Source organism: Hyperolius riggenbachi, chromosome 6 (assembly GCF_040937935.1).
Source record: "Hyperolius riggenbachi isolate aHypRig1 chromosome 6, aHypRig1.pri, whole genome shotgun sequence".
Classification (NCBI taxonomy): domain Eukaryota; kingdom Metazoa; phylum Chordata; class Amphibia; order Anura; family Hyperoliidae; genus Hyperolius; species Hyperolius riggenbachi.
The window spans coordinates 242,652,073-242,676,775 of record NC_090651.1 but is presented as its reverse complement, the minus strand read 5'-3'; the positions used below and the strand labels follow the sequence as shown (position 1 = coordinate 242,676,775).

The 24,703-nt window shown below is 47.3% G+C and overlaps 1 protein-coding gene across 1 annotated transcript in view; it reads right to left on the bottom strand.

Moving 5' to 3' along the window:
- LOC137522143 (L-amino-acid oxidase-like) overlaps positions 1-24,703 on the bottom strand; it is an 86,094-nt gene that overhangs the window by 10,681 nt on the left and 50,710 nt on the right. The window contains exons 5-6 of the mRNA XM_068242173.1: positions 23,889-23,957; positions 18,464-18,594 (exon numbers count right to left, since the gene is read on the bottom strand). Coding sequence (XP_068098274.1) covers positions 18,464-18,594; positions 23,889-23,957 — 200 coding nt within the window. The remainder of the gene's footprint in view (positions 1-18,463; positions 18,595-23,888; positions 23,958-24,703) is intronic.

Here is a 24,703-nt window from a genome sequence, read left to right as displayed (position 1 = left end):
GGGAGCAGAGGTCAAGGTTGCGATAATTCCTGCATAAGCGTGATGGCTGCACTACAGTAGCTGGAGGAGGCAGGGAGGGGCTGATTGTAAAAGTTATGAGATTGTGATCTGAAAGTGAGAATGGAAAGTTGTTAAATGTGGAAACTGGGCAGAGCCGGGTAAAAACTAGGTCCAAAGTGTGGCCATCTTTGTGGGTGGAGGTTGAGGACCACTGAGAGAGGTCATAGGATGAGGAGAGTGAGAGGAATTTTGTGGTAGTGGAACAGTTAGTGTCTATGGGGATGTTAAAGTCCCCAGTGATGATGGAAGGAATGTCAGTGGATAGAAAGTGGAGGAGCTATGAGGAAAAGTGGTCAAGGAAGGTGGAGGCTGGTCCAGGAGGACGGTAGATGACAGCAACCTGGAAGTGATGAGGGGAGTAGATGCGGACAGAATGAGCCTCAAAAGAAGAGAAAGCCAGAGAAGGTGCAGGTGCAAGCAGTGTAAAGGAGCAGTGTTCAAAAAGAAGATCACAATTATCTGAAATAATTTGACACTGATTAATAGAATTGGCGTCCTCATGAACGACGTCACGCTCATGAGGACGCGCTCCGCCGGGCAGCACAGGCGTACTACTCCGGGTCAGTGCGACCCGGAAGTAGTAAAAGCCCCAGAGATGTTCGCCAGGCGAACAGTTCGCCGCATCTCTAATCTTTACTGGTATTTTACTATGACTATATCTAACTCTACTCTCACACAGAACCCTCTCTCTCTACCAAGCCCTAACCCTTAACCATCCCCCTGGTGACAAATAACCTTTAGACCACCCCCCTCCCCCAGGGGTTCCTTAACGCCACAGAGCGTGATTTGTGGCAAGGAGAGTAAAGTTGGGTACGCCCGCTATATAATGCCGTAATATTCACAGCAGGAAGCCTTGGCAGCTGTAATTTTATCAAGTGCCTCCGGGCAGCCAAACCTTTTCGATGGCTCTCAGTGCCCAGATTTCCCTCCTTTGCCGCTAATTGTGACTTCTATAATGGGCTCCTATGGCGGCACCCTTTTTTTCTGCAGAAGCTCCTAGGCCTTTTTTCCTGTTTCGGAAAGGGTACCTACCACTTATATTGTTGGTAATTGTTAAAGGACAACTGTAGCAAGAGGGATTTGGAGGCTGCCATATTTATTTCTTTTTAAAGAGGACATGAACTCAGAACTTCATCTCAGCTCTAAAAGATACGCAACAGCATAATTACCTGTAAACAAAAAAAAAAACATTTCTTTGTTACAGCTGTTACAAATCCTATACTAAATCTGCAGTGTTTCTACTTCCTGCTTTCATGGAATCAGACATATTGTTAACAGCCTGTGCTTTCAAATGAGCCTATCTGCCATGTCAGTCATGTGACACTGGGAAGAGATCAAATTACAACTTGTGATTAGACACACATGAGGGGGAATTAAACAGGCTAAACTCTCTAAATACATACAGAGTGCATTTCTCTGTTTTCTGTTTGTCCACTTTAAGCAATACCAGTTGTCTGGTTGTCCTGCTGATCCTCTGCCTCTAAGGCCCAGTGCACCCCAAAAACCTCTAGCAGATCTGCAAAACGCTAGAGGTTTTTGAAGCAGATTTCAGGGCGATTCTAGGCATGTTTAGAGACGTTTTCTAAACATGCCTAGCATTTTTTGGAGTGTTTTTGTGTAGCAGATTACAAATATTGTTTCAGTATAAGCTGTTACTGAACAGCTTCTGTAACAAAAACGCCTGGAAAACCGCTCTGATCTAGCATTTTTCAGAGCGGTTTTCCACTTTCCTATACTTCAACATTGAGGCAGAAACCCCTCAAAAATCTAAAAAATGCTGCAGCCCCTGAGTTTGCGTTTATGGAAAAATGAACCACTCTGGTGTGCACCAGCCCATTAACTTTCATTAGTCAAGCGGTTTTCCCCCTGCAAGCATTTTAAAAAATGCTCCAGAACCGCTCTGGTGTGCACCAGCCCTAATACTTTTAGCCCTGAAATAGCATGCAGCAGATCAGGTGTTTCTAACATTATTGTCAGATCTGACAAGATTAGCTGCATGTTTCTTTCTGGTGTAATTCAGACACTACTGCAGCCAAATATATACGCAGGGCTGCCAGGCAACTGGTATTGCTTAAAAGGAAATACTGTAAATATGGTAGCCTCCATAGTTCTCTTGCTACAGATGACCTTTAAGTACAAATTATGACAGTGGAGGAGAAGAGACTCATGCCTCATTGGACTTACAAGGAAAGGAAAAATGAACTGTGGAACTGTGCATTATTATTTTTTATTACTAAGCAGGTTAGATTTGCAAAACTGTCTCCCTGTGCTAATCATGGATACTGCTTGCCTGATAAAATAGCATTTTATCAGTTGTCTAAACTCCACTCTCCCTATTCCCATCACCACCTACAAACCATATAACATTTTGCAGCAGACTAGCATTGTAGGGACTCTTAGGGGGATCATGACTGGTGAGTTTCGGGCCCCTAGGCCAAATAGGTCATAGCCTAGGGTCACAAAAACCTGTTCATTTTGGCAGTGTTAATGATGGCGATTCTGACAAACATAAATCGCAGCCATGGCCGATAGCAAAGTCTGAATTTCACGACATGTCTCATGGAGGTAGAAGGCATATTGTTGTACTTGCACTCCAATGTTGGGTTCCCTCCATCTATGCAAACCAGAGTTATGGGGGTGCAAAAGTGCTAAAATCCCCCATAGGCTTTCATTGGGGCCTAGGTTTTGAGGGTACAAAAGCGCAGGTTTCTCCCGAACGGTACGGCTGAGCAGCCCCAAATTTTCAGGCTTTGTAGAGAGTTTAAGGGGGCTCAGGGCTGGTGAGTTTTGGGCCCTTACCTTACCATTTGGCAGAAACCTGTGCTTTTGTACCTTCAAAACCTAGGCCCCAATGAAAGCCTATGGGGGATTTAAGCACTTTTGCACCCCCAAAACTCTGGTTTGCAGAGATGTAGGGAACCCAACATTGGAGTGCAAGTACAACAATATGTCTTCTACCTCCATGAGACATGTCGTGAGATTCAGAATTTGCTAATGGCCATGGCTGCGATTTATGTTCGTCAGAATTGCCACCATTAACATTGCCAAAATAAACAGGTTTTTGTGACCCTAGACTATGACCTCTTTGGCCTAGAGGCCCAAAGCTCACCAGTCATGAGCCCCCAAAGAGTCCCTACAATGCTAGAAAATTTGCCACTGCTGAGCCATGGTCCTTTGAAAATATTTGGGATTTTTGAAAGTGAAATAGGGAGCCCAATAAAAGCCAATGGCAGAATTCAGCACTTTTGCACCCCTATAACTCTGGATGGGTATCACCCGCCGACTTTAGCAGTTAATAGCAAAGGCCCCTTACATCCTAGCAACACCAAATTTGCAGGATATGTTAAAAAGATAGCAGGAAACAATATTTAAAGGACTTCCGAGGCCACAAATGGGGGAAAAAAAGTTAAATACCTTTTCATAATCCAGATCCATAGAGAACGTCATCTGCACCCTCCCGTTCATTCCGCCATGGCTCCCGCAGTAATACCAGCCCCGATCGGGTCCCGACCCCTCCGAACGGGTCAGGTTCTCATTCCCCCCTCAATATGGCCTCCACAGATTGCCGCGGCTGTGCAGTTTGCATAGACGCGATTGCGGCTGTGCAGCTCGAGGCCCTAGAGTTGCGCAGCCACAATCACGTCTATGCGGACTGCGCACCCGCGGCAATCTGTGGCGGCCATATTGAGGAGGGAATGAGAACCCGACCCGTTCGGAGGGGTCGGGACCCGACCGGAGCCGGTATTACTGCGGGAGCCATGCCGGAGTGAACAGGAGGGCGTGGATGGAGTCCTCCATGGATCTGGATTATGAAAAGGTATTTTTCACATTTGTGGCCTCGAAGTCCTTTAAAAAAAATATTTTTTTTTACATTTTATTTTTATATGCTGGGAAATCTGAAAAAAAAATGGCGTGGGGTCCCCCCTCTTCAGCCTCTGTAACCCCTTGTCCCCCATGCTGGCTGGGATAGCCAGAATGCGGAGCCCCGGCTGACTGGGGCTTCGCACCCTGAGCTATACCAGCTTGCATGGTCCATGGTATGGGGGGCTCTGGGGGGAGGGGCGGCCAAGCCTTCCCCTCCCCCCCCCCCCGGAGCCCTTGCCCAATCCATGGACAAGGGGCTCTTCCCCACCTCCGGTGCCCCAGGAGGAGGTGGGGGCGATGACTCCCTGGCATGGTTCATGGTGGCATCTGGGAGTCCCCTTTAAGAAGGGGACCCCAGATGCCCACCCCCCTCCCAGGAGAAATTAGAATAGGGGTACAAAGTACCCCTTACCCATTTCCACAAAGGGTTAAATAAAATAAAAACACAACCACGAGAAAAGTATTTTATTATTCTAAATTAAACATAAATACTTACCTGTACCTTTAAAAAAATGTTCCCACGCCAATATCCTCTGTAAACAATCCAACCAATACAGTATCCTCTTATCTTACGATCTTCAATTAAGTTGATTGAAAATCTCTGACGCCCCCCAATCTCTGACGCCCCCCATAGCAGAGAAAGCGTCTTTTGGGACGCATAGCTGCCGGCTCCCGCTGTCTCTCCCCACCTGCCTTCACCTGTCACCCTCACCTAGGCTGGCACCTGGGCACCCATGGGCGAACCAAAAATCGGAGGTTCGGGCAATCTCTACTGTCCAGCTGATCAAATTTGGTCTGTCCACAATGAAGCAACGACCTTATTATCTTGGGTGTGCCCCCCCTGAGACACTCAAATAGGCGGCGGTCAGTGCTTCATTGTGATACACAAGCCCCTTCACCGCCGCAAGGTAATGATCACGAAGGGGAATTGGCACATGTACATGCCTTTTGTTTTGTTGTTGCAGCTGCAGTGCAGCCAGAAAAATTAGGCAGGCATGTACACGCACCAGAAAAATGATTATAGCTGCTAGCTACTAAGGTAGTTGTCCCTACGTGGGTCTTGGTCTTTCCACGACTCAATTTTCGGTGGCAGAGAGTACAGATGGCATTGCTCTCATCTGAGGCAGACACATAAAAAAATTTCCACACCGCTGAGCCCTGGGATGATGGCACTTTGGTGGTGGCGGCCGACTGAGTGTTAAGTGGGGTGCCAGAATCAGAGCAGGAGGAGGAAGCAGGGGCGTAGCAATAGGGGTTGCAGAGGTAGCGACCGCATCGGGGCCCTTGAGGCAGAGGGGCCCCATGGGGTCTTTCCTAAACCAAAGTATAAGCTGTTTATTGGTCCTGTGGTGGTAATAATCACTTCTATAGATGCTTTGAACGTTAGTAATCATTAACACACTGTTCCCCATCCCCTTCTTGCACCTCTAACGCTGTAGATGACCTTGGAAGGTTTTGTTGCGCCGTATCAAGTGTTAGGTATAGAGTGCTTGGGGGGGCCCAATGTAAAACTCGCACCGGGGCCCCGAGCTCCATAGCTACGCCACTGGGAGGAAGATATGTCACGCTTCCGTGCGGAAGCTGAGGAAGATGAGGTGTTCTGTGTTAAATAGTCAACTACGTCCTGACAATATTAGGGGGTTGATGGCACATGCCTTCTTCTGAACACCGTACTTTGGTCGAGTCCAGCAAGAAATCACGACAGCGCGACCTCGAACAGACCTGCCAGGTGGCCTGCCTCTGCCTTTTGTTTTGCCCGTATTGGGGGGGGGATGAGGTGAAAGGTATGCACTGACTTGACTAATTCAATGTGCAGTCACACAGGTGCAGTTAACAGGTATGCATGGAGTGGTATATCACACTGCGTGCACTCACGTAGGTAGGTGGGTGCACTGAACACAACAGGTAGTTACTGTGTATGCAGTGATGGGTATTACAACGTGCACCTGTAACACACAGACAGGTACCAGGCAAGCACAGTGACACTGCGTGCGCTCACGTAGGTAGGAGGGTTCACTGTGAACAGGCAGGTAGGTATATGCAGTGATGAGTATTACAATGTGCACCTGTCACACACAGACAGGTACCGGAAAGGCACAGTGACACTGCGTGTGCTCACGTAGGTAGGAGGTAGTGTGAACCTCCCGGTGCGATCAGGCCCCCACAATATAAGCCTCGGCTACTTCCAAAATAGTCACTGTAGAAGTAAAAAAGAAGAAGGAGGGGCGCTCTGAGTCTTTCGTTTGGCAAATAAATACTCCAATAAGACAGGTCTCACCTGAATTTAGTACGGCTGGCACAGTATACACAGCCCGGATACGCCTGGTCCCACTTAGCCGAGCCGGGGACTGAGCTCATACGCAGGGCGGAAGTGACGTCACTCACTCTAGGAACTCCCACGCCAGTTACCAAGTAACGCCAGGACGCTCCTTTCAGAGTCGCCTATGCAGCGTAATGGTAGGCGTAGTAGTAGGACAGATCCCCGTGGGGATAAAACAATACTAATTATTAACTTGAAAAAGCGGAGACTGTTTCTCCGTGAAACGTGTTGTTTTAAATAAATGTATACCTTTATAGCCCTATGTGCTATTGTTTTATCCCCACGAGATCTGTCCTACTACTACGCCTACCATTACGCTGTATAGGTGACTCTGAAAGGAGCGTCCTGGCGTTACTTGGTAACTGGCGTTGGAGTTCCTAGAGAGAGTGACGTCACTTCCGCCCTGGGTATGAGCTCAGTCCCCGGCTCGGCTAAGTGGGACCAGGCGTATCCGGGCTGTGTATGCTGTGCCAGCCGTACTAAATTCAGGTGAGACCTGTCCTATTGGAGTATTTTCTTTGTTAAACGAAAGACTCAGAGCGCCCCTCCTTCTTTTTCACGTAGGTAGGAGGGTTCACTGTGAACAACAGGCAGGTAGGTATATGCAGTGATGGGTATTACAATGTGCACCTGTCACACACAGACAGGTACCGGACAGGCACAGTGACACTGCGTGCGCTCATGTAGGTAGGTGGATGCACTGTGAACAACAGGTAGGTATGTACAGTGATGGGTATTACAATGTGCACCTGTCACACACACAGGTAGTCACTGAATGTGCTTGGCCTGGCAGTGGCACACACAATAGGAATTACCAAGGCTGTCTATGCAACAGAAGTGTCAGTGGGACACACACACAAAAAAAATTGGATCACAAGAACAAGATTAGCTCTCAAAAGAACTGTTGAGAGGTGCTTTTTTTAGCAATAAGAATCAGTAAGAAGAAAGCTAACAAGCCTACAAGAGCCTAACTAAGCTTTCCCTATGAGAGTCTGCAGCAGCTTTCCCTTCTCTAATTACTGCAGGCACACGAGTGAGTCAAATGCCTGACGCTGCCTGCCTTTTATAAGGGGGGGGGGGGAGTGGCTCCAGGAGGGATTGTAGCCTAATTGGCTACAATGTGCCTGCTGACTGTGATGTAGACTAGAGGGTCAAAGTTGACCCTAATGATGTAGTATAGGAAGCGAATTGAACCACCATAAAGTTCGCGTTTGTGGGCGAAAGCGAACCACCGAAATTCACCGGGAACCGTTTGCCAGCGAACCGTTCGGGCCATCTCTATTGTATAACAGTCTGCATTTGCTGTCCCATCAAAATAACTCAAAACACAGCCATTAATGTCTAAACTGCTGGCAGCAAAAGTGAGTACGCCTTAAAATGAAGAATGTCAAAATTAGACATTTTACTAGTTAGTGTTACAAGTTCTCAGTTGTGAATGGGGAACAGGCGTGTTCATTTTGGTGTTATTGCTCTTACACTCTCTCATTCTGGTCACTGAATGTTTCACATGTGGCCCAATGACAAAAAACTCTCTGAGAATCTTAACAAAATAAAAATAAAAAAATTACTGCTCTACATAAAGATAACTATGGCTAGGGATAAAAGAAGAATACCAATGCCCTGAAACTGTGCTGCAGCACAGTGGCCAAGACCATACAATGGGTTAACAGGACAGGTTCCACTCAGAACAGGCCTCGCCATGGTCAACAAAAGAAGGTGCGTGCACATTCTCAGCGTCATATCCAGAGATTGTATTTTGCAAATATAAAAGAAGACTGGCACTCCAGATCGATGAATTCAATGTGTTCATTGCTGCATATTTAAATTTCAAATGTTTCGAGGCAACTTAGTGCCTCTTTGTCAAGGTAAACAATGCAAAGTACATGTGCTTGCTGGGGTAAACGTCCATGATATGCACCCTCGGGCAGCAGCAACAAGATTACTAGAGATGAGTACTAGAGATGACCCGAACGGTTTGCATGCAAACTTATTTGCGCAAACTTCGGTGGCTCGCCAACTTTATGGCGGTTCGAGCTGCCCCCTATATTACATCATTAGGGTCAACTTTGACCCTCTACATCACAGTCAGCAGGCACAGGGTAGCCAATCAGGCTACACTCCCTCCTAGAGCCCCCCCCCCCCCTTCCCTATAAAACGCAGGCAGCGTCAGCCATTTCACTCACTCGTGTGGCTGCAGTAATTAGAGAAGGGAGAGAACCTTGCTGCTGCTGACAGGGAAAGCTTAGTTAGGCTCTTGTGTTAGGCTTGTTAGGTTGCTCCTTCTTGCTGATCTTGTTGCTAAAAAGCACTCATCCTCAACAGCTCTTTTGAGAGCTAATGTTTTTATTGTGCTCAATTTTGTGTGTGTGTGTGTGTCCCACAGACAGACGCTTGTGTTGCATATACAGCCTTGGGAATTCCTTCTGTGCCACTGCCAGGCCCAGCACATTCAGTGACTACCTGTGTGTGTGACAGGCAGCTGCACATTTGTAATAACAATCACTGCATACTCACCTGTTGTTGTTCATTGCACCTACCTACGTGACCGCATGCAGTGTCACTGTACCTGTTCAGGGTACCTGTGTGTGTGTGTGACAGGTGCACATTTGTAATACCAATCACTGCATACCCACCTGTTGTTGTTCAGTGCACCTACCTACCTACATACGTGACCGCACGTAGTGTCACTGCACCTGTTCAGGGTACCTGTGTGTGTGTGTGACAGGTGCACATTTGTAATACCAGTCACTGCATACCTGTTCACTGCACCTGTGTGACTGCACGTTGTTTTATATACCAGTCCGTGCATACCTGTTAACTGCACCTGTGTAACCGCACATTGTTGTACCAGCAGTCACTGCAATCTGTTCACTGCACCTGTGTAAACGCACATTGTTGTACAAGTAGTCACTGCAACCTGTTCACTGCACCTGTGTAACCGTACATTGTATTAGTCAAGTCAGTGCATACCTTTCACTTCATCCCCCCCAATATGGACAAAACAAGAGGCAGAGCCAGAGGCAGGCCACCTGGCAGGTCTGTTCGAGGTCGCGCTGTCGTGATTTCTTGCGGCCCTCGACCAAAGTACAGTGTTCAGAAGAAGGCACGTGCCATCAACCCCCAATATTGTCAGGACGTAGTTGACTATTTAACTCAAAACACCTCATCTTCCTCAGCTTCCGCACGGAAGCGTGACATATCTTCCTCCTCCTGCTCTGATTCTGGCACCCCACTTAACACTCTGTCGGCAGCCATCACCAAAGTGCCATCATCACAGGGCTCAGCGGTGTGGAAATTTTTTTGTCTGCCTCAGATGAGAGCAATGCCATCTATACTCTCTGCTACTGAAAATTGAGCTGTGGAAAGACCAAGACCTGCGTAGGGACAAGTACCTTATGAAGGCACATGATTACAAAGCACAAACTGCAATGGGATGACCACTTGAGGAAAAGCAGCACACAAAAGCAAAATCACAAACTGCAGTGAAAGATACCAGGCCACAATTATTTCTCAAAAATGCCGATACCTAAACTGTACCGTGATGTTGAAAGGCAAGTGGTAACATCTCTGGCCCACAGCGTAGGGTCAAGGGTCCATCTGACCACGAATGCCTGGTCTGCAAAGCATGGTCAGGCCTGCCCGAAGACTAAGTCAGTCCCCACCCACAGCATCTCTGCCTGCCTGCCCCAAGACTAAGTCGATCCCCACACAGCATCTCTGCCTCCAGGCCGCTTGACTGCCTTCTCCGCCACCACCAACAGGGTTCAGGACTCCAGGCGGATTCCTGCATTTTTATTTTTTCTGGTGCATGTACATGCCTGCCTAATTTTTCTGGCTGCACTGCAGCTGCAACAACAAAACAAAAGGCATGTACATGTGTCAATTCCCCTTCGTGATCGATTTGTTACCTTGCCGCGGTGAAGGGGCTTACGTATCACAATGAAGCAATGACTGCCGGCTATATGAGTGTCTCCGGGGAGGCACACCCAAGATAATAAGGTTGTTGCTTCATTGGGGACAGACCAAATTCGATCAGCTGGACAGTCACTGTTCTGTCATTGAGCTACCTCAGCCCAGTGACCATATGGGCTTGAAAACCGCCATGGCCTGCACTCTCGCCATGGTGCGCACGAGTCCAGCACGGCCATCACTACACAAAAAGCTGTGTGCGGTGCGTTACACAGTGAGTTTGGTCTGTCAGTGTAAAGCAGTACTCTAATTACACTCCCTGATTGATGTATACACATGCGAGATGTTTTAAAGCACTTTAGGCCTCCAATTTAGCATGCAATGTGATTTCTGCCCTTAAAACGCTGCTTTGCGTCAAATCCAGATTTTTCCCCGGGACTTTTGGTGTGTATCCTACTCATCCATGCAAAAACTCAGAGGTTAGACCCCTTGAAACATCTTTTCCATCACTTTTGTGGCCAGCATAAATGTTTCTAGTTTTCAAAGTTTGCATCCCCATTGAAGTCTATTGCGGTTCGTGAAAGTTTGCGCGAACCAAACTTTTAGGGAAGTTTGCGTTTGAGGTTCGCGAACCAAAGTTCGAGCCATCTCTACCCAGTACATCTGTGTAAAGGTGGCCACACCATACAATTTTTTAAATATTTGTGCAATTCAAGAATTGCAATCAATTTTTCTGATTGTAACATTTCAAAAATTTGACCAATGTACCACACACCTATGTTCAATTCTTCCCCAATTATGATAAAAATGATTGGAAACTCTGAGAAAATTGCTAGGGTGTGTATATTAATACATTGAAGATCTAACACACACCATACAATCTTTAGAAAAATTTAAGAAAAATTTCCAGCATTCCGGAATGATAAAAATCGAAGAAAAATGGGAAATCCAAGTGGATTTTTCAGTCGAATGCAAAAAAAAAAGCTTTTGATTTTTGCGGGAGATCCAATCATATTTATCAAATTGGCATAACATCGGATCATTTTATTGTATCGCCTGTGGCCATCTTTAAGGCGCATCATATCCAGAGGATGTCTTTTGCAAAAATCGTATGAGTGCTGGAAACTTTGCTGCAGAGGTTGAAGGGGTGGGGGGTCAGCCTGTCAGTGCAGTGCTCAGACCATATGCAGATCATGGTCTGCATGGCTGTCATCCCAGAAGGATGATGCACAAGGCTCACAAACAGTTTGCTGAAGACAAGCAGACTAAAGGTAGCCATACATCAGGCAAACGACCCTGGCTGCATTACCCGTGTCCTTGACTGCCAGAAGCAAATAGAGGGGGCAGGGGGAGGAGCCAGAGCCATAGGAAAAAGATCAGGATTCAATCAATTTCTGACATCGGCCGCAGTGAGATGGCCAGTTCTAGTTTTGACCTGCCAGAACCCACTTCTGGCCCCGTTCTTTGCTGCCCGCTAGCATAATTAAAACCGCAGGTCACCGGTAAACTGTGGTGAAAGCAGCTAGTTTCAATGTAACAGCACTTCCGTGTGCAGGAAGTGACATTTCTGTTTACTTCCTGTACACGGAAGCGCTGTTACAGTGAAATTCTAGCTGCCTTTACCGCTGATCTGCGGTTTGAATTATGCCGGCGGGCAGTGGTGAATGGGGCCACAAGCAGCGGTGGGGGAATCAGCAGTTTACCGCTGATCTGCAGTTTGAATTACCAGTATGTCGGCAGGCAGTGGAGAAAGCGGATGGAGGAGGGGGTCGGCAGGAGGTAAAGTGGAGGTGGAGGTGGGTGAATCGGGAGGGATCTGGCTATGCGCAAAAGGGAAATATGTAAGACCTCCCCAAAAATAAGACCTAGCGCATCTTTCAAGGAAAAAAGAATATAAGATATATACAAGTCCTTCTCAAAAAATTAGCATATTGTGATAAAGTTCATTATTTTCTGTAATGTACTGATAAACATTAGACTTTCATATATTTTAGATTCATTACACACAACTGAAGTAGTTCAAGCCTTTTATTGTTTTAATATTGATGATTTTGGCATACAGCTCATGAAAACCCCAAATTCCTATCTCAAAAAATTAGCATATCATGAAAAGGATCATGAAAAGGTTCTCTAAACGAGCTATTAACCTAATCATCTGAATCAACTAATTAACTCTAAACACCTGCAAAAGATTCCTGAGGCTTTTAAAAACTCCCAACCTGTTTCATTACTCAAAACCGCAATCATGGGTAAGACTGCCGACCTGACTGCTGTCCAGAAGGCCATCATTGACACTCTCAAGCAAGAGGGTAAGACACAGAAAGAAATTTCTGAACGAATAGGCAGAGTGCTGTATCAAGGCACCTCAGTGGGAAGTCTGTGGGAAGGAAAAACTGTGGCAGAAAACGCTGCACAACGAGAAGAGGTGACCGGACCCTGAGGAAGATTGTGGAGAAGGACCAATTCCAGACCTTGGGGGACCTGCAGAAGCAGTGGACTGAGTCTGGAGTAGAAACATTCAGAGCCACCTTGTACAGGCGTGTGCAGGAAATGGGCTACAGGTGCCGCATTCCCCAGGTCAAGCCACTTTTGAACCAGAAACAGTGGTAGAAGCGACTGACCTGGGCTACAGAGAAGCAGCACTGGACTGTTGCTCAGTGGTCCAAAGTGCTTTTTTCGGATGAAAGCAACTTTTGCATGTCATTCGGAAATCAAGGTGCCAGAGTCTGGTGGAAGACTGGGGAGAGGGAAATGCCAAAATGCCTGAAGATCAGTGTCAAGTACCCACAGTCAGTGATGGTCTGGGGTGCCATGTCAGCTGCTGGTGTTGGTCCACTGTGTTTTATCAAGGGCAGGGTCAATGCAGCTAGCTATCAGCAGTGGTGCTCATCCGAGCTAGGATATCCGAGATACTCGGATATCCTAGCTCTTTTTTCACTATTCGAGCTCAAATACTGAGCTCAAATAGTATTAGCTATCCGGGCTGTGCTATCCGAGCGCACTCGGATAGCAATCAGCTATCCGGAGATATCCTAGCTATCCGAGCTCGGATAGCGCCATCCGCTCGGATAGCGTCATGTCAGACGTCACCTCGAGTCCTCACAAGCGATTCAGAGGGCTCCCAGCCCTCTGACTGCAGCCAATCACAGAGGGGGAGCCTGGCCAAGCCCCCCTCTATAAATAGCGGGCGCCATGTTGCCTCACTCGTCCTGCTTGCGACTTACTGACTGATTGTACTGAGAGACTGCTCCAGTGCTTTTTGTCTGTGCAAGTGCATTTATTGTTCAATACACCTAGCGTTTTTACACTCCAACACTTGATATTCACCTGTATTGCTTTGTATTGTAGATAGATTGTATTTTAGGCAGTTTAGTTTGTGTGATTAGGGACTAGGGAGGGAGACTGTCACTGGTGCTGCTGCAGCTGCAGCCAGCAGCTAGGCCCTGTGCCTAGGCAAGGCAGCCTGCCCTGCTCTGTGCTCTATCCAATCTCTACTAGTTACCTTACCTGTGCTCTCACCTGTCCTATTCTACTCTACTACTTCTGTGTTATGCTGGGTACACACTATGAGATTTTATGGTCGATTTACTGTCAAATCGATTATTTCCAACATGTTCGATTTGCTTTCCAATCGATTTCCGAGTATTTTCCGATCGATTTCTGTTAACTTGAATAGGAAATCGATCGGAAAATACTCGGAAATCGATCGAAAGCAAATCGAACATGTTGGAAATAATCGATCTGACAATAAATCGACCATAAAATCTGATAGTGTGTACCCAGCATAAGATAGATTATTGTACTATTACTATGTACCGGTTCTATTGTTTAGCTACATTCTTCTATTGTTTAGTTAGTACTGTAGTGTACTCTAGTCTGTGTATAGGGACCGTCCGTCACCGCGTTTCCTAGGGTCTTTGTGTGCGCAGTGCACGTCTGCACTGTCCGCACCCTCTCGTTAGTGCTACACCCGTCCTATATATTACTTGTATTGTGTATTCGCTGAATTGTACTGTACTGTAGTCTGTGTATAGGGACACCGTCAGTCAGCGTCAGCTAGGGTCTTTGTGTGCGCACTGCGCACTCTCTTGTTAGCACTACACCGATCTCTGCTGTAGAGTACACCTGTCCGTCACCTCACACACCCACCACCACCACCAGTCCCACCCCATTAAAGTACCCCACTTGTCTCACCCGCCTATACATAACTTTTTTTTTTCATTTGTATAATATTAAAAATATACGATGTCTGGCACTGGCAGCCGCGGTTTGGGCAGGGGCAGCAAGGGCATCGGCAAGAGAGGAGGTCATGGGCATGGCAGCCGCGCCACCACCACCACCATGCGCAGTTCTGCGTCTGCACCAGTGGCTATTCCGCCATTAGCCACTGGCCATGGACGCCTTGGCCGGCCAACAGCTGGGAGTCACGCTGCAGAGACACAGCAGCAGCAGCAGCGTGTGGTGCAGGTGTTCCTCCCACCGCCAGGTCGTAGCCGTCCTATTGAGGAGAAGGACGCAGACTCTGTGGTGGAACTGATGGTGGATGAGCAGGCCACCATTAACTCTGGAACAGAGTCCTCCACCCCCGCCACCACTCCTGTTCGCAAGAGCAGCAGCAGCCGCCCAGTACTGCCTGGGGAGGAGGAGGAGGAGGAGTGCAGTTCTCCAGCCCCAGCGGGCAACACCAGCACCCTGTCATTCAGCACCTTCTTATCCCCAAGCACAGCGGGGCTATGGAGTGCTGTTGTGGCAGAATTGGCAATGGAGGAGAAAGAAATGCTGATGGGCACTTTGGGGGATGATGCTTTGGACAGTCAGACAGTGGTGACTGTCCCTCAGCCCATGCATGCAGAAGGGGAGTTTGTGGGGTCATCCCAGCAGGACATGTTTGCGGAGGGGGAGGATGATGATGACAGGGTGAATGACAAAGACTGGGTGGCAGATCCTGGAGATGTCATCAGCTCTGAGGAGGAGGAGGAGGATACGTCTGCGGGCCTTGCTAGAAGGATCAGCATCGCAGACATAGGCAGGATCAGAAGTGGGCGTGGTATGCAGGCCACACAGGGTGCTGATCCGGAGGTGGAAAGTTCTGCCAGTGCCACCAGCCGCACCAAGAAACCCCCCCCCCCCCCCACCACCACCACAGGGAGACCAGCGGCAGCAGCACCTTCCAGCCGAAGGGGCAACTTCACCTCCCCAATTTGGAGTTTTTTCACCCTGCTATATGTGGAGTGCAAGTATGCCACCTGCAACCAGTGCCGCCAGCAGCTCAGCAGAGGTAAGGAGCCCTCTGCGTACGCCACCACCTCTCTGGTGAACCATCTGGCAGGGAAACACTTCCATGAGCATGAGGAGTTCATGAAGTTGAAAGAAGCTGGCAGTGGCAGACCCACCACCACTGCGAAGCTGTCGGCAGCAGCCACCCGCCCTCCTCCACCTCTTCCAGCAGCACCAGCAGAAGTGCGTCAGAAACGCACTTCTCCTCCTCCTCTGCAACTCCTACCGACGACACTGAGGCCTGTTCTGGCAGCCAGTCCTCAGTGGCCTCCTCTGCTCCCTCCACTGATTCCCGTGCCAGCAAAAGGCGTCGCCAGACCCTGCTCAGCGACACCTTCCAGGGGGTGGTCAGGGTTCTGCCTCCCAGCAGCCATCGCGTGCGTCAGCTGAACGGCTTGCTGGCATGGGCCATGTGCTCCAAACTCCTGCCTTATTCCCTTGTGCAGGAGGGGAGCGACATGCGTGCGCTCCTGATGTGTGCAGCCCCAGATTGGCCAATCCCCAGCCGACATTATTTTGCACGCACGGCCATCCCTGCACTTCACCGCTCTGTGATGGCCAATGTCGGCAGAGGGCTGGATCACGCGGTGGGTCAATGGGTCCACGTCACCATGGACTCGTGGAGCAGCCGAAGAAGAAGATATAGAAGAAGAAGAAGATATAGAAGAAGGAGAAGGAGAAGGAGAAGGAGAAGGAGAAGGAGAAGGTATAGGAGAAGGAGAAGGAGAAGGTATAGGAGAAGGAGAAGGAGAAGGAGAATTTTGGACACACCTTCTCATGCAAACACTTTTCTTGAAGTTAATTTACTATTTTTGATACCTTTTTTATAACTACTACATCACCACATAATCACTTGATGTTTTTCTTCATAAAAAAGGTGGTTTCATGCATCATTGACCTCCAATACAAGTTTTAAAAGCTATTTAAGGCCAGCTCGAATATTTTACTCGAATACAGACTCGGATAGTGACGTCGGATATCCGAGGTCGAATCGGATATTCGATTAACTCGAATATCGAACTTCGAGTGAATTCGGATAGTTTACTATCCGAATTCGACCAAACCCGAATAGGATAATGAGGTATCCGATCAACACTGGCTATCAGAAGATTTTGGAGCACTTCATGCTTCCATCTGCTGAAAAGCTTTATGGAGATGAAGATTTCCTTTTTCAGCACGACCTGGCACCTGCTCACAGTGCCAAAACCACTGGTAAATGGTTTACTGACCATGGTATTACCATACCTCCCAACTTTTTGAGATGAGAAACCGGGACACTTAAGCCACGCCCCGACCACGCCCCCAACCACACACCCCGACACACCCCTAGTCAAATATATATATATATATATATATATATATATATATATATATATATATATATATATATATATAATATATATATAGTGGGGAGAAGGGTGAGGGTGCCCAGGTAAAAAGAAGGATCGAGGCGCCAGCCGCGGCTGTGGTGTGTGCGGGATGCGGGCCAAGCTTGTCCCCCCTCCCTCCGAATGTGCCCCCCAGTGTCCCCCTGTATGGCGAGATACGAGCGCAGCAGAGCGGCAGTCTTACCATTCCTCTTCGCATATGGGCATCTCGTCTTCTCCACTTCCTGTGACGTCACAGGAAGTAGTTGGAAGACGAGATGCCAGTACGCGAGGAAGATGGTAAGACTGCCGCTCTGCTGCGCTCGTATCTCGCCATACAGGGGGACACTGGGGGGCACATTCGGAGGGAGGGGGGACAAGCTTGGCCCGCATCCCGCACACCACAGCCGCGGCTGGCGCCTCTATCCTTCTTTTTTCCTCCACTGGAGAGGAGCTGCTGCCTGCCGGGACACAAGGGGGGCTATCCCGGGACAGCGGGACCCCTCCCCCAACCCGTGACGGTCCCGGCGAAAACGGAACGGTTGGGGCCCCTGTATTACTGTGCTCAATTGGCCTGCCAACTCTCCTGACTTGAACCCCATAGAGAATCTGTGGGATATTGTGAAGAGAAAGTTTGAGACGCAAGACCCAACACTCTGGAGGAGCTTATCGAAGCATCCTGGGACGTCTCGGACGTCCGCCGGGCTGTACTGCGCAGGCGCAGAACTACTACGCCTGCGCAGTACAGCCCGGAGGACGCCTGATGACGTCAGCGCGCCCGCGTGGGATGCAGAAGTGCCAGGACTTGGAGCGCAGAAGAGCCCGACCTGGCAGCCGGCCTGGCCAGGTCGGGTCGGCCACCGGAGACCACCGGGAGCCTGCGGAGTGGCGGCGAGGGCACCCCCTGCCTGCCACGGGCTGGAGGAAGCCCCAGGTAAGTGGAAATTGATTTTTATTTTTTTACTCCCCTCCCTGAACCTTCCCTTTAACAAAGAAAAATGAAACAGTGAATACAAATAAGAAAGCAGAAGAGGTCAACAATATGGATAAGATTTACAGTTTCCTCATCTCTAATGCTGGGCATACACGGGTCGATCCGGCGGCCGATTAGCCGCCACATCGACTCCCGCCGCGTCCCCTCTCGTCCGTGCGTGCACCCGGATCGATTCCCGGTCGTCCCCACCGGCGCTTCTTATCTTCCGCTCGATTCGCCGCTATTGTCCGCCCGCGGGTATCGAGCGCGGAATCGATCCCTGCGGTGATTGGACATGTAGGATATTATCAATTGAACCATCAGCGGCTCGATTGATAAGCCTGCGTCGAGCCGTGTATGCCCAGCATAAGGGCTAGTTTACACTGGGCGATTTTTCACAGCTTTGCGGATTGCCGGCAATCAGCAAAACGCTGCTACTAATGTATCCCTATGGATACATTTACACAGCAGCATTTGCGATTTCGATCAATCCCAAAAGCGCTGCATGCAGTGTTTCATGGTCGATTGCACTGTGATTCTCATTCTACTGAATGGAAAACACATGCGCAAATCGCACTGAAACACAAGATTTTGCCCGCAAACCGCGATCGCGTTTGGCAGTGGCGCTCCAAGTGCAGAATGTGAACCAGCCCTAATAGAAAGCAGAAAGACCACATTTCATCTATACTGTACCTGTTGTTAAAAATAATGGCATCCATAACTGATTCCAAGAATGAAATGTACATTTCACCACCCATTTCCAAGTAATGTCCAATCATTTTCATTGCCCCCACACTTAGACTACCTTCATCCACCAGGAAAGTCTAAGAAGTAAAAACAGTATTAACCTCATATTCCATAGTTTAGACTTATGTCACACTGGCTGCTGTTCTCATCTATTCACTCTTTTGTAATCAGAGCTGCTTCTGATCTATTTAGGTTTTTAGATGATAAAATAAGGTTAGTGTTATACCTTTGTCAAGGAAATAGCCGAGGTTGGCTCCAAGTTAAAGGTTTGGGATATGGATTGAGGGGTGAGGGTCAGTAAAATGTTAAAGTCAGTGTCAGGCTGGGGTAAAATTAGAGCTGGGAAAATGGCAGGGAGTGAGCTAGATTAGTATTTTGAAGTATGATGTTAGAATTAGCACTGGTAAAAGGCGGCAGTACATAGTCAAGCCCAATCTTTTAACTAGATTACCACATGCCAGTATAACTCCGTGCAGTGGGTTACATATGTGTCCATGGAACACTGTTAGGGGCTTTCAGGTATATTGTGGGTGGTACTTAGACTCTATCTATGGCTATTTATTTATTTATAAAGCGCCAACATATTACGCAGCGCTGAACATTAATTTAGGTTACAGACAATATTTAGGGGTGACATACAGCAATATGACAATACAGGAATACAAGAAAACCAGATCACACAGCACAGTATGAGTACCAGGTAATGGTTAGTCAGTCACTGGATGGAGCATGGAGATTAGGCAAGTTAGGTTCACTCAGCTGCATAGCATGGGTGCACAGTTCACAGGCTATGTCCATATTGTAAAAGTTTTACATTTGTAAATTAAAAGAATGTAACACAAATGCTGTAGAATATTCTATGCAACAAACTGCCTTTTAATTAGAATTTAACCACCCTGGCGTTCTATTAAGATCGCCAGGGCGGCTGCGGGAGGTTTTTTTTTAAATTAAATAAAAACTATTTCATGCAGCCAACTGAAAGTTGGCTGCATGAAAGCCCACTAGAGGGCGCTCCGGAGGCGTTCTTCCGATCGCCTGCGGCGCCCAGAATAAACAAGGAAGGCCGCAATGAGCGGCCTTCCTTGTTTTGCTTACATCGTCGCCATAGCGACGAGCGGAGTGACGTCATGGACGTCAGCCGACGTCCTGACGTCAGCCGCCTCCGATCCAGCCCTTAGCGCTGGCCGGAACTTTTTGTTCCGGCTACGCTGGGCTCAGGCGGCTGGGGGTACCCTCTTTCGCCGCTGCTCGCGGCGGATCGCCGCAGAGCGGCGGCGATCGGGCAGCACACGCGACTAACAAAGTGCCGGCTGCGTGTGCTGCTCTTTATTTGATGAAAATCGGCCCAGCAGGGCCTGAGCGGCAGCCTCCGGCGGTGATGGACGAGCTGAGCTCGTCCATACCGCCCGGCTGGTTAATGAAGAATAAATTTACAGCTAAAGAAGCAAACATATGTGGTGCTTACCACTTGTCACTTACTTTAAAGTGTAACTGTCAGGCATAAAATCACAACTCAATTCTTTATTTTTATCTGGTATACAAGTAATAAGGATGCTAACCAGGCAATCCAAAAGTTCAAAATCAATCTTACTTTTCTTCTCCATAATACATCATTACCCAGTTTCCCTGGCTCTTATTTGGTACATCTCCTGCACAAAGGAAGTTGCAGGGCATGCTGGGTTTTCTTTTTTTCTTCTTTACTTTCCTCTCAACTGTACTGTAACTAATGCAGCCTGATTGGCTGAAGCCTCTTTCCCTCCCGTTTTCCCCTCCCACACCTCTGTTCCTCTCTGATTGGCCAATATTTCTCATGCTGAGACAATGCACTTTCTACTGAAGACCTGGGTGGGAGTGTCTGGAGACTGGGATGAGGGCAGGCAATGATACACAGACAGTGCAAGGGAAGAAATGTCGTCAGGATTTGCTTCAAGATAGACAGTAAAAATAGAACATTCTAAGAAGGATTTTCTCTTTTTTTTTTTTTACTATAGAGCAATAACTAAAATCAAAATGGACAGTGCAATACATACAGTATGTAACGTTAGAAGTGTAAGCATTTATCTACTTATATATTCTTTTATCTACTTTTTTTTTTTTTTTTTGAAAAACAAATGTATGTGAGTATATTTTTACTATTTGGCCACAAGATGGCCACAGTCAAAAAGTCCTGGAAGCGAACGATCTCGCTTCCAGGAACTACAATGAGGACCGGAAACAATTTTTTACTCAGAAAGACCGCGGCCTCTGATAAGATGCTGTCGGTTTTTCTGTGGGGGACTATATTCCCATTCATTGATTGGGGTACTAACGGCAGGCGACGGGAGCACGTGCGATCGGTGCCTCAGGAGGTAGCAACTGTACAGTCTATCTGGACGAACATATTCATCCAGATAGGCTTAAGTGGTTAAAATCAACCAAGCACTATTTTTAGCACCCAGGGCATTTCAATAGCACATTAAAAATGCATGCCAACTTTTACCTCTCAATTTTTACCTCTTCTTTTTACATTTAAAAGTTTAGTCTTACCTCTTAAAAAAATCAATTTTATCTCTGATTTTTACATTTAAAAGTTTAGCGGAGGCTCTCTACCCTTCTTCCACAGCCTGCCTGCCCCCCCCCCCCTCCTTGCCCCCCCCCCCCCCCCGGAGGGTCATATTACACAGTGCTTCAATGACTTTAGAGAAGTCACATTTGCTATCTTCACACCTCCCCCTGGATAAATAATGGGTAGCTACAGTAGAATGGGAGAGGGGAACATGGCAGCTCCTAAAGCTATTAAAAACCAGGAAAGGACTTGTTCTGCAGGATTAGCAGATAACTGGAGGATCAGTAAACAAGGAAAATCTCTTATTTTATACACCTCTAGTGGGTGTTCTCTGAGATAACATTCAGTAACAGCCCTCTTCTAGGACACACATTCATATAAAGGGGAAGAACACAGAGTGGTGTCCGCAACACTTGAGAAGAGAAAGTGTGCTAGGGCTCAAAAAAGATATGACTAATCACAAAGAGAGAGAAAGCCCATATAGCAAGCACCACTTATTGAGGTATATAATCATTTATTAGAACAATATATAGAAAAAATACATGCATCTCTGACATGTTGGAGTATTCAAACACATGTACATAAAAACAATTAAAACCGACCATATGGTCGCAAATGGTAACAGCTGCAAACAATCATGTCCATATAAGTGATCAACAAACAATTAGATTGCCACTATGTAAATCACTAAAGAATAGCAATAATATGCTCAAATAGCTACCCCAGTGTGCATCAAAATAGAGCACACTCAAGGTTGAACCCGGGTTCAGTAAAGTGCAAGGCATATAAGTGAAAACATACATCCACCAATAAATATACAGGAGAAAACATTCAATGAACAAGAATATGTAGAAAAAATAAATATATATATAAATATGAAGGACTGCTATATACACAGTAATCTAGGAGCAGCCTATACCTGGAGTGCACAGTGAGAAAGAGAAGTGCAAAAAAAGAAGGAGGATACTTAGCCCAGGAAGACCAGAAGGCAGGACAGTGCAGCTGAAGATGTAGGGGAGTCCCTTCAAGTCTTGAAGGGACTCCCCTACATCTTCAGCTGCACTGTCCTGCCTTCTGGTCTTCCTGGGCTAAGTATCCTCCTTCTTTTTTTGCACTTCTCTTTCTCACTGTGCACTCCAGGTATAGGCTGCTCCTAGATTACTGTGTATATAGCAGTCCTTCATATTTATATATATATTTATTTTTTCTACATATTCTTGTTCATTGAATGTTTTCTCCTGTATATTTATTGGTGGATGTATGTTTTCACTTATATGCCTTGCACTTTACTGAACCCGGGTTCAACCTTGAGTGTGCTCTATTTTGATGCACACTGGGGTAGCTATTTGAGCATATTATTGCTATTCTTTAGTGATTTACATAGTGGCAATCTAATTGTTTGTTGATCACTTATATGGACATGATTGTTTGCAGCTGTTACCATTTGCGACCATATGGTCGGTTTTAATTGTTTTTATGTACATGTGTTTGAATACTCCAACATGTCAGAGATGCATGTATTTTTTCTATATATTGTTCTAATAAATGATTATATACCTCAATAAGTGGTGCTTGCTATATGGGCTTTCTCTCTCTTTGTGATTAGTCATTCATATAAAGGGGCCTAACGATTTTCCCGCCGATATACGGCTAATTCGATCACAGTGATCGAATTGGCTGTGAAATCGTTGCGCACACCGCTGACAGAACGATCGATTTCCGTCCGAAATCGATCGTTCCCGTTGATTCCCGACGATCCGTCTGTGCGGAAGATATTTCTTGATCGCCGGCGGGTCGGGAGTGCGTCTATAGTGGCGTTCGAATGCCCGTCGACCGACGCAATACAGCAGGTATACATTATCTGTTCCGGCCGGCGCAAGTCCTCGCTGTCACTGCTGTCTTCTCCGCTCTGGTCTGGTCTGGTCTCCGGCATGCTTCACTTCTTCCTGCCCGGCAGGAAGTTTAAACAGTAGAGGGCGCTCTACTGTTTAAACTTCCTGCCGGGCAGGAAGAAGTGAAGCATGCCGGAGACCAGACCAGAGCGGAGAAGACAGCAGTGACAGAGGGGACTCGCGCCGGCGGAGCAGGTAATGTATGGGGGGGGGGGGGGGAGGGAGCGGCGGCAGCACCACCACCACCACCACCACCACCACAGATTGTGAACGGTTTCAGGCTGAAATCTGTTCACTATCTGTTTGCAGTAAAGGTGGCCATACGATCCCTCTCTGATCAGATTCGATCAGAGAGGGATCTATCTGTTGGTCGAATCTGATGGCAAATCGACCAGTGTATGGCCACCTTAAAGGGAACCAGAGAGGATCAATAAAAGATTTTATACATACCTGGGGCTTCCTCCAGCCCCATACGCATGGATCACTCCCACGCCTCCGTCCTCAGCTGCCTGGATCCGCCGGTACGAGGTCCCGTCATTACCGCCAGTCGGCCAATTCTCCGCATCACAGGGGGCTCCCTCCATACAGTTACGCGTGCTGCTGCCTACTGCGCAGCCGCATGCGTACGTGTATGGAGGGAGCCCCTGTGATGCGGACAATTGGCCGCGTCCACCGGAAGTGACGGGCCCGGTACCGGCGGATCCAGGAAGTGGAGGATGGCGGCGTGGGAGCGATCCAGGCTTATGGGGCTGGAAGAAGCCCCAGGTATGTATAAAATCTTTTTCTATTTTAACAAATCATTCCTCTCTGGTTCCCTTTAAGAGTTTCTGCTCCATTCTGACATTTTAGCTGGATACTAGCTCCTAAAACAAATCTTCAGATCTATATATTTTGAACCATTGTGTGGTTAGCTAACACGTACAATATGCCATACCTGCTCTGAGGTTTTGTCAAGTCTGTCTATTATTGTGGAACAATTTCCTCCCTTGATTTCTTTGAGGAGCTAAAGGAAAAAATAAAATCATTAAGAACAAGTAAAATTGGTCTCCTTTACAAAAATGTAAACATTTGCAGATGAGCAAGCTAAAGTATATACTGTACACATACACATGTGAATATTAGAGTTACTGTCTAATCTGATTTTTTTTTTCTTGTTTGCGTAGGCTTTTGGCAAGAGTATTAGAGTGAAATATAGAAAGACGAGCATGTGAATGACACTTTTTCTGAATAAGGTACAGTGTTATTTCACTATACTGGCCAGAGCTGCAGAAATTGCTGTACCTGTTTCACGAGGCTGCCATCTTTTTATTCTCGATGTAGATAGGCATTATTGGGTGAACTGACAGCTGATCCAGACACTACAGGGTTATTCATGCCTCTGTTGCTCCATGCCAGATGTTTTTGTTTTTTTTTACATTAGATGGTCAGAAGAAGGTTGATTGTAGAGAGACTGAAGATGCGTATACACACAGTGATTAGGGGCTCAATCCTTCGGCAGAAGTTTGGGCCAAGTGCCATACAGACGCTTTGGAAAGCTACAGCCTCTCGCTATGCAGGAGAGGAGGGATGACAGTGCAATGCACAGGGGAGTGGCTTCCTTAAAGGAATACTATCGATACCCAAGTGTTCTAAAATGACAGTGTGCAAATAATGTCTAAGTAGCTGTGTAAACATTTTCCTACTTTTCATGTTAAATATCAGAGGCAAAAGCTGTAATTTATTGAGGGTAGGATTTAGCTATATTGGGAC